The sequence below is a fragment of the Silurus aristotelis genome, assembly GCF_946808225.1.
Source record: "Silurus aristotelis genome assembly, chromosome: 15".
Taxonomy (NCBI): domain Eukaryota; kingdom Metazoa; phylum Chordata; class Actinopteri; order Siluriformes; family Siluridae; genus Silurus; species Silurus aristotelis.
The window spans coordinates 12,955,617-12,972,424 of NC_139588.1; the positions used below are offsets into that span (position 1 = coordinate 12,955,617).

The following is a 16,808-nucleotide window of genomic DNA, read 5'->3' on the forward strand; positions in this document are numbered from 1 at the left end:
CGCAGGTCTTAGAGACTCCGCCTACTCGCGCTGAGACCTGATCGTTCCTGCGCTGGCCGGGCACAACGCGTCTCCCGCGCTCTGTGCTGCAGGCAGAAGCTTTCACTCTTGATATTTTCAGATCCGAGCTTTTATTAACATTAAAGAACAGTTTCATGATGAAGCTTTTGTTTCTTTTTGTCGCGACTTTGTCCGTTTTCGGAGGTAAGTCATTCCTATTTTTCTTTCTTTTCACAAATAATTTCACTGCAGTAAGTGTAATACCGCATGCACACATTTCAGCACCACGGTCAGCGTTAGGGCACGACTCACGCAAACATAGGTGCATTAAAACTCATTTTATATCTATATTGCAAAAGACGTAACTAAGGGTAAAGATTGGAAAACCAATTCTTTGTATCCCCAATATCAGTTGTGTCATATTTTCAAGGATCTTCTCATCACTATATTTCATATAGAGAGGTTTATATCTCTCATCTTAGGACTGCATTTGTTACTTTATTATTCTGAAATACTAGTACATGACCACCAGTTGACAAACATATACTTCTATATGTTACTTTCTCAAAATCTCATGTAATATTTACATTTCATTTAATTTCTTTCTGATTTACTTATATTTTCTTTTTTTCCCTTCAGAAAGCAAGTCTTCACCATTGGGACAAGATGGCAGAAAGGAAGACATGGTATGTCACATTTGGTCTTTAATCACTGAGGACTTAACATCTGTGCTGTAAAATTAAAAACACATCTTCCTTTTACTTAAGCTTATCCAGTGTTTGGTTAAGGTCCTTACTAAGGTGGTGTCCAAACCAGATGGCACTTCTTGGCAACCAGAATGTAAAGACATTCTTCAAAAGCAAGGCAAGTTACATACTTTATGATTATGTGACAACCTGATGCATTCTATTGAAGGGAATCTTTATCTAAAGCTACTGGTGTTATGGGTGCAAATATTCTTCACATTTTCCCCTAGGTTCTAGCCAAACACTGCTTGCGAAAACAAATGAAGAAGAACTGCTTCCTGTAGAGCAAGATGAGAAAAGGGAGTTCAATGCCAGGGCACAAGAAATCATCAATGAACTTCTCAAAGCACACAAGGAAAAGCATGAAGATATAGATGAAGAACGGAGCCAAGAGGAATTTCCAAATTATAATAAAAGACACCATCTTTTAACAAGTAAAGAAAAACGTGAAGATCCAGACAATGAAAGGAGCCAAGAGGAATTCCCTCAAAAAAGACACAGTTTACTTTACACCAAGGAGAAGCGTTGGGATGAAGACGAAGAACGAAGCCAGGAAGACTTTCCAACTTATGAGCAGAAAAGGCACCTTTTCTTGAACAGCAATGAAAAGCGGGACGATCCTGACTATGACCGAAGCCAGGAAGACTTTCCAACTTATGAGCAAAAAAGGCACATTTTCTTCACCAGCAAAGAAAAGCGGGACGATCCTGACTATGACCGAAGCCAGGAAGACTTTCCAACTTATGAGCAGAAAAGGCACATTTTCTTCACCAGCAAAGAAAAGCGGGACGATCCTGACTATGACAGAAGCCAGGAAGAGTTCCCAAGCTATGTCTATAAAAGGTACCATGATAAAAAAAGGGGAACAGAGAAGCAAATTTGGAAACCTCATAAATACCATTACAATCAATATGATGACTCATCAAATGAAGACATTGGACGTCTAAACTTCCAAGAGAAAAGGTTTAAAGCAGAGAGTGCAAAACAATACTGGGATCCAGTTCAACAATACCACCACAAAAAACAACACAAACATGATGAGCCCTCTAATGAAGAAATGGAGAGTGAGAAGAGGGTCTCATGGACCAGAGGGACAGAGGAAGGGTCAAAGGATGGTGAAGAGAGGGAAAAAATAATCTGGAAGCCGAACTATAACAACCACATCATGAACCTATTTCACAAGCAAGGCAAATTTCAAAATGAAAATGATGAAAATCTCCAACACTTGGAGACTTCCACACGCCGTTCACCTGAAGAAGAAGAGGAACAGCTAATTGCCCAAGAGCTAAATGAAAACAAGCACTATTATGACAACCAAGAAGAGCAGAAAAGGCACCACAGTGATGCAGAAGAAAAGAAGCAGGAGGAAAAGTCAGAGCTAAGAGAACTGATCAAAAAACTAAATGAGCCGGAAGAACATCTGTTGAAAGCGAATGAGGTTTATGACAAACATAATCCCTGGATTAACAGAGGATACCATCATCCAGACTGGCATAAGCGCAATGCTGAAGTAAACGGCGATCTTGAGGAGCTTGCCAATGCCCTGCGATACAAGTTGGCTCTTCTGTCTGAAAAACAGTCAACTGAAGGGGATAAGGCTTTCCCTCACCAGAGGGCTCTTACACCAGACGAGGTAGATTTATTAGTCCCAAAAAAACCCAATAAAATTCTGTAAAAGAATGACGATCCTTATTACATAATTGGTATTTTTTTTTAGCAGTCTCTTTCTGCAGTGACATTGTTACTTTTTATACACTCAGTGCAAAGTTCTTATATACAGTATTAAAATTTTTTTTAGTTTCTTAGAAAAGAAACTGTGTTCTTGTTGCAAATGGTGCTGTAAAACAAAAGCCATGGATTTGAGAAAAAAGAAAAAAAAATTGTGCCAGCAAAATCTATTAAAAAATTATTTTTTAATAGAAAAGCAGTTAGAAACAGTCTTTGCAAATGCTTCTCTCCTAATAAGCTTAAAACTCCCAGCTTTAATGACTCCATGGTAACTACTTGTGCCAAGCCTGATGCCAATATAATGGCAGACTAATAATCACTAATACTGCAAAAAATAAATGATAGAGTGGTCTCTTGTCCACAGATTTAACAATGACAGGGGGCTAGAATTTAGGACAAGGTTACAATATAAATTATCATCCTGATGGACACTTTTTCCACCATGTGGGCACTTTGCACAGAATATTTTACTTTCAGCGAAGAAACAAAACATGGCAAAGAAAGTAATCAAAATATAAACTACAATCAGCAACAACTGGCTTCATGTAATTAATTCAGCAGCTAAAATGTATGTTCTCTCTTCTCTCTCCTTAGCTGAAAGAACTTGAGAAACTTGCCTCTGCGGAACAACGAGCACAAATGAACTAGCCTTGGCTGAAAAGATAAGAGAACCGACCAGACAAGCAACATCTCACACCCCTTTATGAATTTCCAGAAGATTAGTATGATGCTGCTTTGGGCTGCTTTAGGATTTATTAATGCACTCAACTGAAAACTGTGTTTGTTTATAGCACTTTTTTAATGTGAAAACATGTTTGACAATGAAGGCCTTATAATAGACACCTGCTTACCAATATACAGCCTAGATATTTATTAGACTAAGCTTTACCTGCAAGTAAAAATCATGAGAAAAAAAAAGCATAAAAAAAAATAATGCTCGTTATTGGTCATCCTGTGCACGTGTGAAATATAATAATAAAACCAAGCGCATGCCCTCCTATATGTTTTTGCAATGCTTGTATGCATCTAATAAAATATGTTACAGTGGAACCTAAAACTGTCAGCCACATTTTTATCTAATGGGAATTTATAGCTTAATATTGACGTTAAGGACAATGCTATATTTCCATTAATGTCACATTTTATTGATCATTTTCAAGCTGCTACAATGGCTGGTGAAATGGCAGTTATTCACTCTCACGGTGCTGTTGTTAAATAGCTCCATGATGAAAGATACGAGAGTAGATGTACTAAAAGAAAATGAACTTAAACAAGCATGTTGTTGAGGATTTTTCAATGGAAAGGAAACAAATTGGTTTATTCTTATTAAAATAATTTAGACCAAATAAAAAGGCTACTCAGGACTTTTACTTAAGCTGCTAATCTCGTCTAGCTTAATCCTCTTGGCGGCTGGCTCGCCCGTTTTTCGTGGCGCTCCTGATGTTGCGGCATCTGCCGAGACTGTGATTCCGGAGAGCAAATATCCTCCACCTCCACTCATCAGCAGCACTGGATGAGTTCTATTGGGCAAAACCTGGAACAAAAATGATGGACTTTGGAAAAAGGTGACACGTACATGGATACAGAAATGCACATTCGCACAATTACGCATACACACTTGTTTACTTTTGCTGCAATAAACAATTTCTGAAAAAGCTAGACACAAGGAAATTGACATATGGTGTTCTTGTATGCAAAATAAACTCATGATAGTTGTAATGTGAAATTCAACACAGCTTGGTTAAAAGAACTTACGCATCGACTGTTTGGAAAGCTGTCCACTAATTTACATATTTGGACAAATTAAAGAGAAAAGAAAACCAGTAACAAGTAAAAAAAAAAAATATTTGTTGAATTCTAATTTCCCGAGCAATGACTTATAGCTAGGACTAGTAAAAGCTTAAAATCTTGCCATTTTCTTTTTGGAATGCAATATTCATCACAACATCTGTAGGTGTCATTCTCAGGTGTCCACATAGTATATATACTTTAACAGATAGAGACCATATGCCTGAAATGGACTGATTTCATGTTGCGAAGCACAAATTTGGAATGGATTTTACAACCCGAATTCCGGAAATGTTGGTACGTTTTTAAAAATTTTAATAAAATAAAAACCAATATTCTATTCACAATAGAACATAGAGAACATAGCAAATGTTTAATGCACAAAAGGAGCACATTTCAGATACGATGCCTGCTACAGGTCTCAAAAAAGTTGGCACGAGGGCATGTTTGCCATGTCAAGTCAAGTCAAGTCAAGTCAATTTCTATAGCGCTTTTCACAACAGACATTGTCTCAAAGCAGCTTTACACAAATCAACAGTTAAGGTGAATGGTGTGAATTTGTCCCTGATGAGCAAGCCGCTGGCGACTGTGGCAAGGAAAAACTCCCTTAGATGTTATGAGGAAGAAACCTTGAGAGGAACCGGACGCAAAAGGGGAACCCATCGTCATTTGGGTGACATAAAGAGTTTGATCATAAATCTTTCAACAATACAGAACACTGGAGAGTGAGAACTAACATGAGTACTGGAGTATAAGATTATAAGTGATGTTCTTTCTGCAGTCTTATACAGTCTATATGGTTAGTAGCTCCTAGTTTTATAAGCTCAGCATTTGTGATCATCACAGATCCAGCATCAGCTTCTCCATGCCAGAGCCTTTAAACACTCCAGGAGGTCCAATGTCAAACTCCACACATGTAGTGGGATCCAAATGGCACTGGTACGTCTCTAGATGGTTCAGGATGTTTGCGAGTTCGGCATCTACTTCTTCAAAGGTCCGTAATCATCACGAGGTGGGAGGTGACTGGAGCTGGCCAAACCTCAGGGTGTCTCGGGATGTTGTAACATCTCTCAATTTAAAACAGTTAGAAGATGTCTGGGCATTGAGGTTATGAGTTTTTGGTGTTTTGCTGTTTTGTTTTCTTGCCTGATATAGGTTTCCAGCTGCTGAAGATTTTGTGGTAGTCTTTGGCCTATTTATTCTTCTAATGATGCACCAAATGTTCTCTATAGGTGAAAGATCTGAATTCAAACAAGAATGTCAAATTTGGATTCGTCTGATCATAGAGGACTTTTTTTCACTTTGAAACAGTCTTGTTAACGGGACACGACGCTGCTTCTGGACCATGTTCACATATGGCTTCCTTTTGCATAATAGAGCTTTAGTTGGCATCTGCAGATGGAACGGCAGATTGTGTTTACCGACAGAGGTTTCTGGAAGTATTTCTGGTCCCATTTAGTAACGTCAATGACGCATTCATGATGATTGATGAGTGATGCTGATGATTGATGAGTGATGCAGTGTCGTCTGAGGGCCCGAAGGCCACGGGCATCCAACAAAGGTCTCAGCCTCATCCCATACACACCGAGATTTCTCCAGTCTCTCTGAATCTTTTGATGTTATGTACTGTAGAAACCTTTGCAAATTGATGTTGAGAAACGTTGTTTTTAAAGTATTCCACAATCTTTTTGTACACTCTCCAGATTCTGAGAGACTCTGCTTCTCTAAGACATCTCTTTTATAGCTAATCATGTTACAGACCTGATGTAGATTAACTTGATTAGTTGCTAGATGTTCTTCCAGCTGAATATTTTTTTAATTTCTAGATTTTTTCAGCCCTTTGTTGCCCCTGTGCAAACTTCTTTGAGACCTGTAGCAGGCATCAAATTTGAAATGAGCTCATTTTCTGATTGCTATCTAATAATTCTTGGGGTTTTATTCCCTTGGCCTCTGGGTTGGTATGCATAATTATCAGCCAACAAACTGTTGATTTTAATAGTATACTTGCGTGTGGCAATTTGGTACCTAATAAACTGTCCAGAATATTAAATATTAATTATTATTTATTACATGATTTGTCTACAAATAAGTTAAAATGTTTTATACATAATGTTTTGCCCTTTCTTTTAATGAATATCTTGTTTATTATCATTTACTTAAATGTCTGTTGGTCATCCCAAATTTAAAGAGACAAAATTTCGGACCAATTGACGATGCGGACCAGTGCAAAATAATTACCACAAAAAAGAGGAAGAGAAAATTATTTGTACTTATTTTTTTAGGTTTGAACATGCAATATATTCCTTAATGATCTAGTAACTGTAATGTAATACATTTTACATTTACAGAATTTGGCAAATGCCCTTATCAAGAGCGACTTGCGTGACTTTATTTATACAACTGAGCAGCTACGGGGTTAAGGGCCTTGCTCAGGCGCCCAGGAGTAGCAGCTTGGTGTGGCTGGGATTTGAACTTATGACCTTGAGATCCAAAGTTTCAATGCCTTAACCACTAAGCTACCACAACATCTGATAGCTATCACACTAATCATCACACTTAAAATCATATACTTACCAAAAATACTTTTTATTCCCCAAAATTTGAATTACCTGGTAATGCCTGAGCCAGGAATCTGTCAGTTTGAGATTAATGGCTCCACCCTGCTCCCTGAGCTTTGTGTAACATTCAATTAATGGCTGTAAAAAGACAGAGAGAGAGTTAAGCAATGCAGCTCATTCACTGGGATTTGTAATGCAAAAGGCAAAACGTTTTTCACGGCATTATTCGTACCTCTCTGTACTGGCAATACACTACAAAAGGTCTGGATGGCGCCACAAATCTGAGTAAACCCAGCAGCAAAGAACAAGGGTGGAAGCGACTGGCAATAACTAACCTGTGGAAGAAAAAAAAAAAAAATCATTCAGCAGTTAGGTAGAGCACATTCAACAATTCAGCACAACTCACCTCATGTACTACATAAAGAACCTGCTACTAAACATGGAGTCCAATAAAACAGCCTTGCAGACATGAAATCGATACAATACGACATAAAGCTCAATGGGACTCTGAGCCTCAAGATAAAGCCAGCAATTGATCACTACTGGATCATTATGATTCTTGTAATTGATAAGTGAAATTTACTGCCATTACTGTTCCTAATAACCTGTTCATCATGACTTGTGTTATAAAACGAGAACGTCAGATTAACTGGATACGAGGCATTATCAACGCGACATAGCAGTCATGAGGACACCTTTCAATTTCCATAAAGCATTGCTTGACTCCACACGGCTACTACACAGAAGACTCACCCATCTGCGTTTCGTCCCTCCAGCAATGCAGCAGCAGCTGCCAGCCTCTTCCTCTTCTCCTCCATCTTCACCCTCTTCTCTTGTGCCTGGTAGAAAAAGAAATATAGCTCAGATCAGCATGCAGCATTACACATATGTGCCATATGCACGCTCTAACCATGCTGTCAGCATTTAAACATATCTTAGAAAACACATCAGTAAAATTACAATTTAATAAATACCTTAGTAGGACTGTTATCGTAACTATGGCCCTTCCTTGGTAATGATCTAATTACTACCTTTAGATACTATGTAATGGTTCCTAAGTATATATTAAGTAATTAGTACATAATGATGTACTATAATTTCAATCATTTAAACAACAGCACAACCAGCAATCCTAATTCACCTGTTCATAATGGAATGATGTAACAAACATTTACGATATTTGGCAGACGTCGTTTCACAGAGCGACTTACAACGATCTCATTTATACAAGAGGAGAGTTAAGGGGGCCAAGAGTGGAGTTTGGTGGTGCTGAGATTTGCTCACAATCTTACGTTCAGAAGGCCAGCAACTTAACCACTCAGCTACCACTTCCCCCACAGATCTTCATTTGATTGGCTTAGTAGTGCAATGTGACGGGAGATAATAAATTTTTCACATTTGGAAAATTCTTTGCATTTCACTTACAAATAAATTTTTCACTTACTTTTACTGTGAATAAATAAATAATAATAAAAAAACAAAACAAAGCAGTTGACTGGAGTATTTTTTTTGCCATATATATTTTGCAGGAATCTAAGCAGCAAATCGATGAAATTAAATGACCAGGCTCTTTAATTTACATGTAGTCCAGCATCTTTTAGCGCTATTCAAATATAGTTACATGCAGATTGCATGCATTCAAGTAATTAGCTGTTTGATTTATGTATTTTTGTGATTGTGTTGATGATATAAAATATTAAACTGCACAATAAATCCCATTGCTTTTAAACTAACCATATATCAATATAGACACCTTTTTCTAGACTTCCCAAAAACTACCGTTGCGTTTGCTTGACAGGGTTACAACAGTGGCAGAGAACAGGCTGGGATGCAACTGGCATTTTAGTTTTGGCCAAGCTTTTGCATAATGATGAGATGAAAGTGCAATTACAAATGAAAGGAGTGCCATTATGTTTTCAATATGGCAGAATTAGACCGGCTTAGATGTTGAAAATGAAATATCAAATGGACTTTGCATTTTAATTTTGGCACCCTTTGTACATGGCTGTGCATGGAATTGCAAATGCAACTGAATTTGCATCATCTCAAAGGAGCCATGCAAATAATGCATCTAACTGCTTGAATTAGCATTTTGAATGAGCATTTTCGAATTAGCGTTTGAATTTGAGTGTAGTCCAGAAGATGCTGCTATTAGATAGGAATGATTAAATAAAAAGAAATACTTGATTTTGAAATGAAGTCAGAGATTAGCATTAACAGTACAACTAATGTCACTGCTAATACTTTAAACTACAGTAGTGTATAACCATATAATAATACACAATCCCTCCTTCTCCCAGCAAGCATTAAAGATCGCTCAGGCTCACCTTTTGCTCACGCAGCTTCAATCTCTCCTCCAACTTCTTGGCCTCAGCTGAGTCTGTGCTCCCCTCCATGCTCTGAGACTCGGAACTGCCCGAGGAAGGTGCAGCAGGCTGTTCTTCTGACTGTCCGTTATTTGCAGAGTCTGTCTCTTTCTCATCAACGTTCAGTGTTCCTGACAGCAGTGCATTCACCTTACACAAGGGAAATTCATGCAGTGTGTCATGGAAGTGTGAAGGAAAGCCAAAGCTCTCCATGCCTGCTCTGACAGGTCCACCACCTGGATACATCTGGATCACTGAGCCATGACCTTTCAGGGAAAACACAAGAAAGAGAAGGCAGTGATAATTCTGCACAAAAATATAAACAAATATAATCTACTCTGTTCCATGCTTTAATAAATACATTTAGCTCTGGGAAAAAAAATGACTGAACTATAAACGGAATAAATCAGTTTACTAATGTGCTTTTATTGCAAAACAATCAACTTTTGTAACAACCCCAGAGGTCTTTCTAATAATCTATACCTTGTGTGTGTTATATATATATATATACACACACACATACATACACACATACACAAAGTACAGACCAAAAGTTTATATATATTATATATACAGTACAGACCAAAAGTTTGGACACACCTGCTCATTAAAAGAGTTTTCTTTATTTTCATGACTATGAAAATTGAAGAGTCATACTGAAGGCATCAAAACTATGAATTAACACATGTTGAATTATATACATAACAAAAAAGTGAACTGAAAATATGTCATATTGTAGGTTCTTCAAAGTAGGCATCAAGAGAATGCCAAGAGTGTGCAAAGCCGTAATCAAAGCAAAAGGTGGCTACTTTGAAGAACCTACAATATGACATTTTCAGTTGTTTCACACTTTTTTGTTATGTATATAATTCCACGTGTTAATTCATAGTTTTGATGCCTTCAGTGTGACTCTACAATTTTCATAGTCATGAAAATAAAGAAAACTCTTTGAATGAGAAGGTGTGTTAAAACTTTCGGTCTGTACTATATATATATATATATATATATATATATATATATATATATATATATATATATATATATATATATATATATATATATATATATACATACACACACACACATATATATATATATATATATATATATATATATATATATATATATATATATATATATATATATATATACACACACACATATGTATATATATATATATATATATATATATATATATATATATATATATATATATATATATATATATATATACATACAGTGGGTACTGAAAGTATTCAGACCCCCTTAAATTTTTCACTCTTTGTTATATTGCAGCCATTTGCTAAAATCATTTAGGTTCATTCTTCTTCCTCATAAATGTACACATAGCACCCCATACTGACAGAAAAACACAGAATTGTTGACATTGTTGCAGATTTATTAAAAAAGAAAAACTGAAATATCACATGGTCCTAAGTATTCAGACCCTTTGCTCAGTATTTAGTAGAAGCCCCCTTTTGATCTAATACAGCCAGGAGTCTTTTTGGGAAAGATGCAACAAGTCTTTCACACCTGGATTTGGAGATCCTCTGTCATTCCTCCTTGCAGATCCTCTCCAGTTCTGTCAGGTTGGATGGTAAACGTTGGTGGACAGCCATTTTTAGGTCTCTCCAGAGATGCTCAATTGGGTTTAAGTCAGGGCTCTGGCTGGGCCATTCAAGAACAGTCACGGAGTTGTTGTGAAGCCACTCCTTCGTTATTTTAGCTGTGTGCTTAGGGTCATTGTCTTGTTGGAAGGTAAACCTTCGGCCCAGTCTGAGGTCCAGAGCACTCTGGAGAAGGTTTTTGTCCAGGATATCCCTGTACTTGGCCGCATTCATCTTTCCCTCGATTGCAACCAGTTGTCCTGTCCCTGCAGCTGAAAAACACCCCCACAGCATGATGCTGCCACCACCATGCTTCACTGTTGGGACTGTATTGGACAGGTGATGAGCAGTGCCTGGTTTTCTCCACACATACCGCTTAGAATTAAGGCCAAAAAGTTCTATTTTGGTCTCATCAGACCAGAGAATCGTATTTCTCACCATCTTGGAGTCCTTCAGGTGTTTTTTAGCAAACTCCATGTGGGCTTTCATGTGTCTTACACTGAGGAGAGGCTTCCGTCGGGCCACTCTGCCATAAAGCCCCGACTGGTGGAGGGCTGCAGTGATGGTTGACTTTCTACAACTTTTTCCCATCTCCTGACTGCATCTCTGGAGCTCAGCCACAGTGATCTTTGGGTTCTTCTTTACCTCTCTCACCAAGGCTCTTCTCCCCCGATAGCTCAGTTTGGCCGGAAGGCCAGCTCTAGGAAGGGTTCTGGTCGTCCCAAACGTCTTCCATTTGAGGATTATGGAGGCCACTGTGCTCTTAGGAACCTTAAGTGCAGCAGAAATCTTTTTGTAACCTTGGCCAGATCTGTGCCTTGCCACAATTCTGTCTCTGAGCTCTTCAGGCAGTTCCTTTGACCTCATGATTCTCATTTGCTCTGACATGCATTGTAATCTGGAAGGTCTTATATAGACAGGTGTGTGGCTTTCCTAATCAAGTCCAATCAGTATAATCAAACACAACTGGACTCAAATGAAGGTGTAGAACCATCTCAAGGATGATCAGAAGAAATGGAAAGCACCTGAGTTAAATATATGAGTGTCACAGCAAAGGGTCTGAATACTTAGGACCATGTGATATTTAAGTTTTTCTTTTTTAATAAATCTGCAACAATGTCAACAATTCTGTGTTTTTCTGTCAGTATGGGGAGCTGTGTGTACATTCATGAGGAAGAAGAATGAACCTAAATGATTTTAGCAAATGACTGCAATATAACAAAGAGTGAAAAATTTAAGGGGGTCTGAATACTTTCCGTACCCACTGTGTATTTATATATATATATATATATATAAAATAAATTAAGATGAATAAAATCTTAATTAAAACACAAAAAATTTATATAAATCCTGACGTTCATTGCACCCCATCTGTCATGTCTTTATTCCCCACTAGAAGGGTACACCCCACACTTTGAGAACCACCGGTTAAGATAAAATGCAAAGTGTTGCATTGTGGAACAGAACCCAGAAAACAGAGTGGAGTGACATGACATGACAGCATTAACTATTAAATTCTGGTGTTTATATTCAAAATACATTCCATACAAGGGTCACTGCAGATTGTACCAGTAATGTAGTATTAGTAATACTGTATGAGCATTGTTTTATTTAGAAATGAAACTAAGATACTAATAATATTTATATGCGATTCTCAAAGGACTTCAATTTCACTTTCACCAGTCTCTGAACAAACATATTACAGCAAGTCTTCTGTTACCTCCCATTCTCTCCATAACAGAACCAAGGACAAGTCCAGCACACGTCTCAAACACGATGATCTTACTTCCGGCATGAATGTTCCCCAGAGTCAGCATCTGAGCCAAAGTGTCATATCTCAGGTGACTGCAAAGGACAAAATAGACTATTAAGAGAAAGTTAGAAGCTATCCAGCAACAAGCCTAGAGTATAATTTCAGCTAAAAAGTTTAGTGTAAGGACATACCATACTTTTCCAGGTTCTCTACCATGGTACATTCGTGCCAGTATACGGGAGGTAGGCTTTAGTATGGTAATATTGCTCTCGTACCTGCAGACATGTAACAGCTAATAAGGATATCAAATATGAAATTGTACCTTTTAATTATGCACAAATAGGCCATTTCTTTTCTTTTTCCTTTTGTGTTTTTACTCACTTCTTCTTTTTCTTCTTGATGTATTTTTCCTGAGCAAATTCAGTTTTATCCCTGAATGTTGTGCTGTTGTTTATGAGCTGCTGAATTATTTCCTGAAAGACAAAAAACATACAAACAAACAAATGTACTCAAGGTCTTGTGTAGTTATGGACAGTCAACACTTACCAATAAGTAATGACTGCAGAAATATATGTCTTTCAAGTGTTTTCTGCAGGGGAAAGCTGATTCTGATTCTGATCTGTTTAGATTGTAATCATATTCTCTTCCATAACTATACTGATTGTTATTATACCAATACAGAGGGACCAGTATACCAGTGCACAATGAACATATTTCTTAGACATACAAAAAGGTAAAAGGCAGGCTATATCTCATTGGTCTATACATAGTTACAATTCCCCCTTGCCCTGCATCCACATTACTTTTGTTTGTACACATGTTTATCAAGAAGGCTGTTCATGAAAATCATATTTTACTGGACAAACTGATCCCCATGACCAAAAGTCCATGCAATCATTGACCTTCTGTAACCACTTTATCCTGTTCAGGGAACACTGGGTATGGGGTGGGAGTAGATCCTGAAGTATCAACCAGGGCACCATACACACTCACCTTCACATGAGGCCAAGTGATGAAGTATATTTTTGGAAACAGGCAAACCCAGTGGAAACCCACACAGATAGAGAATGAACATGCAGAACTCCCCACACTCCATCATCAGATTTCAGATGCCTTTCTCATCAAACTATTGAACTAGAACACAAACCTGGCCCTTCATCCCTTGCTCTTTGAGTGATTCAATATCATCTCTGGTCAGTTTTTGCGATTTGCCATCATCCATGATGTGTCTGTTATCTTGGCCTGCTTCTTTGGCCTCTGCGAAAAAAAAGAAAAATTAATAACCGTTAAGCACAGCATATTCACATCTGATGCATTTATTATATAATGAATCTGATCTCTAGCAATCACCTGTGGAGTCATCTTCAGTGTTTCTTGGTTTTCGTATATTAAGTTTTCCTCCGGTGTCCACTTCAAATGTCGAGCCATACAGTTCCCCGATGGCAGCATTTAAAAAGATCCACTGTTTCTCAAATATGATCTTCCTGAGATACAAAAGATAAACTTTTGTAGGTTTAGATAGTACAGTACCATTTTACATTTATGTTCTCACTACAGACCAAAGCAATAAGACGAATACAAAAATTAACAATAAACAGATCAAAAACAGCAAATCAGTTTCCCTAATTTTCCAATGACTTAACGACCAACAGCGGTGTTCCTAATTGAAAACTTCCTTGTTTTATAATAGCAACTCATCTGCTGTATATTAACAATTAATCCAAGTGGCTTTTTTTCTTTACATCTTTCAAGTTTATTTCCCAGGTATATTTTCATGCATATGTTAGGATGCGGCGCTCTCACCGCTGCGGCCCGGGTTCGATTCCCTGTCAGGGAACTGAACGCAGCCATTAGAGTTGCACAAGCCGGTGCACTCTTAGTGCCGGTCCCAAGCCCGGATAAAAATGGAGGGTTGTGTTAGGAAGGGCATCCAGCGTAAAACATGTGCCAAATTGAACATGCGGATCATGAATGCGGATGATCCGCCTGTTTTTTTTCAGGTACTGTATATAAACTCTAATGGATCCTTATTGCTGGTGTATTCTGTAGAAACTATAGTATTTTGTAAACATATGAATAGTTGGTTTCACAACTGGTAAATCTGTGGTGCCTGTCCCAAGATGACGCTTTACCCTTTTTTTGCTGAAATTAGTGTTGAGCCTGAGTTAATAGAGGTAAAACAATACAAAGAAGAAATAAATTCCACATTTTGTAACTTGTGTAGGCCTGATGTAATGGTCAAGGCAGCAAGAGTATTTTACATTAAAATGATGAGCAAATGTGTATCGGGACTGATACAAATCACTGCACTGCTGAAATGTAATTTAAACCAATGTTATGATTTTGCATTAACTTCACAATTATCAAGAATGAAAAAACAAGCTACACAATTATAATTCAGAGCACAGCATTCGGGAGTAATTAACATACACCATCTTGCAAACTTGGCACGATTAAATTTTTTTTTTAAATATCAAATTTTTACCCAAATTCACCTTCTTCATAATCCCTTTAAAAGTAGGAATATGCTTTGCATAGGTCTTTTACAATTAATCCATAGCACACAGTTTGAGATGATCCCAATAAAACTGTGTCTGAATTCTCTAAGACTTTATGTTAATGCATGGCCTTTGTGTCAGATTATATGCTTAAGATCCTAAACCAGGACAGTTGTATGGTTCTTTGACTGAAAAGCATATAATGTTACATTGCTGCAGTGGCACCAAACTAGCAGCTGATAAACAGGTCACATCCTGCGCTCCATGACCAAAGCAAAAGCAGGCCTTCAAATCAGTGAATTTATGAAAATCTGCCTTCATTTCATGTAAACAGTCGTGAGGTATCCGGAATGTGTAACATGCCAATTAGTCTGTCGTGTCATCTGGTGACTTCAGGAGATGGTTTGAGCATGCATTAGATAGCTTCCCCTTAAAAAGCTGGCAGCAGTGCAGGAAACAGTAACACCTCAACAAAACAAATGACTGTTAGATACATATGCTGACATACGCATGTATGAGAATATTGAGTCAAGTCAAGTCAAGTCAAGTTTATTTGTATAGCGCTTTTCACAACAGACATTGTCTCAAAGCAGCTTTACAGAAAACAACAGTGAAGGTGAATGGTGTGCGTTTGTCCCTGATGAGCAGCCGTGGCGACAGTGGCAAGGAAAAACTCCCTTAGATGATATGAGGAAGAAACCTTGAGAGGAACCAGACTCAAAGGGGAACCCATCCTCATATGGGTGACATCAAAAGTTTGGTCATAAATCTTTCAACAATACAGAACAATTTGTGATCATCATAGATCCAGCATCAGCTTCTCCATGCCAGGGCCTTTAAACTTTGGACTTTAAACTTTGACCATAATTTATATTTAAGATACATTATGGGTTGCATTAGATTTAACGCGGAAAATATGCATCATTTTATGTTTGCTTGGGCATTTTGCTCGACAATTTCTACATCTATAGGACACTAGCAACCTAGCTGAAAACAATATCAATCAACAACATACACTAGTTAGCGAAACTGAACAGACATCCTGAGCTCATCTTGATGGAAATTAAACCAATTTTTGCTCGCTCAGGTTATTTTATTGGAACACGAGGTTCTACTTACTTAGACCTCTCCACCTGCACGGATTTGTAGACATCTCCTCTTTTCAAAACCACGTAGTCTCCTTCATTTATTCCGCACTCCACATCACTGTCCACCACCGAGTCCGCCATTTCACACTCTCACCGATCAGATTATTTGAGTAATGAGCGAAAACTTCAAAACGAAACACATTCAGTGTAAACCGTTAACGAAAGAAAGCATATCAAACATCAGCCTAACAAACCAGGAGCCGGTGTATACAGTGTGTATGAGACATTTTCCACGTGCACACTCGCTGCCGCTTCCGGATGCCCAGGCTGATTAATCGATCGTCCTGGGTTCACTCAGGCAGGAAAGCGGGGAGATCGCAGATAAACTGATCCTCGTCAAAGGGAGTTCGCGCTCTGGTGCTTCTGAAGAGTTTTTTTTTTAAGAACCTTATAGTCTAATGCACAGCTTGTTAAACAATTGAACTCTCATTTTGCACATCCATATGAATTCTTCAGTAGAATTAAATAAATAAGTGGAGATAGAGAAATGATTAGCCACTCTTCGCTTACTTATGTGGGACAACACGGCGCACTTAACTACCATAGTTTGGTATGAAGCATAAAATTTGCCATTTTAACCCAGTTTTCCATTAATTCAAAATAGAAAACAGTCTAC

General features: G+C 37.9%; 2 protein-coding genes across 2 annotated transcripts; one reads left to right on the forward strand and one right to left on the reverse strand.

The window, feature by feature from the left end:
• Positions 1-3,531, forward strand: chgb (chromogranin B). The gene is made up of 5 exons (XM_083562126.1): positions 1-204; positions 640-686; positions 768-864; positions 977-2,379; positions 3,069-3,531. Exons 1-5 carry the CDS (start codon positions 156-158, stop codon positions 3,120-3,122), a joined length of 1,650 nt encoding a protein of 549 aa, XP_083418252.1. The 5' UTR covers positions 1-155; the 3' UTR covers positions 3,123-3,531.
• trmt6 (tRNA methyltransferase 6 non-catalytic subunit) lies at positions 3,255-16,522 on the reverse strand. Its single transcript, XM_083562131.1, has 11 exons — positions 16,164-16,522; positions 13,897-14,030; positions 13,694-13,803; positions 12,928-13,019; positions 12,738-12,821; positions 12,514-12,638; positions 9,148-9,452; positions 7,574-7,659; positions 7,053-7,155; positions 6,872-6,958; positions 3,255-4,008 (listed from the first exon to the last, which is right to left on the reverse strand). Exons 1-11 carry the CDS (start codon positions 16,271-16,273, stop codon positions 3,829-3,831), a joined length of 1,416 nt encoding a protein of 471 aa, XP_083418257.1. The 5' UTR covers positions 16,274-16,522; the 3' UTR covers positions 3,255-3,828.
• Between the last annotated feature and the right edge of the window lie 286 nt (positions 16,523-16,808).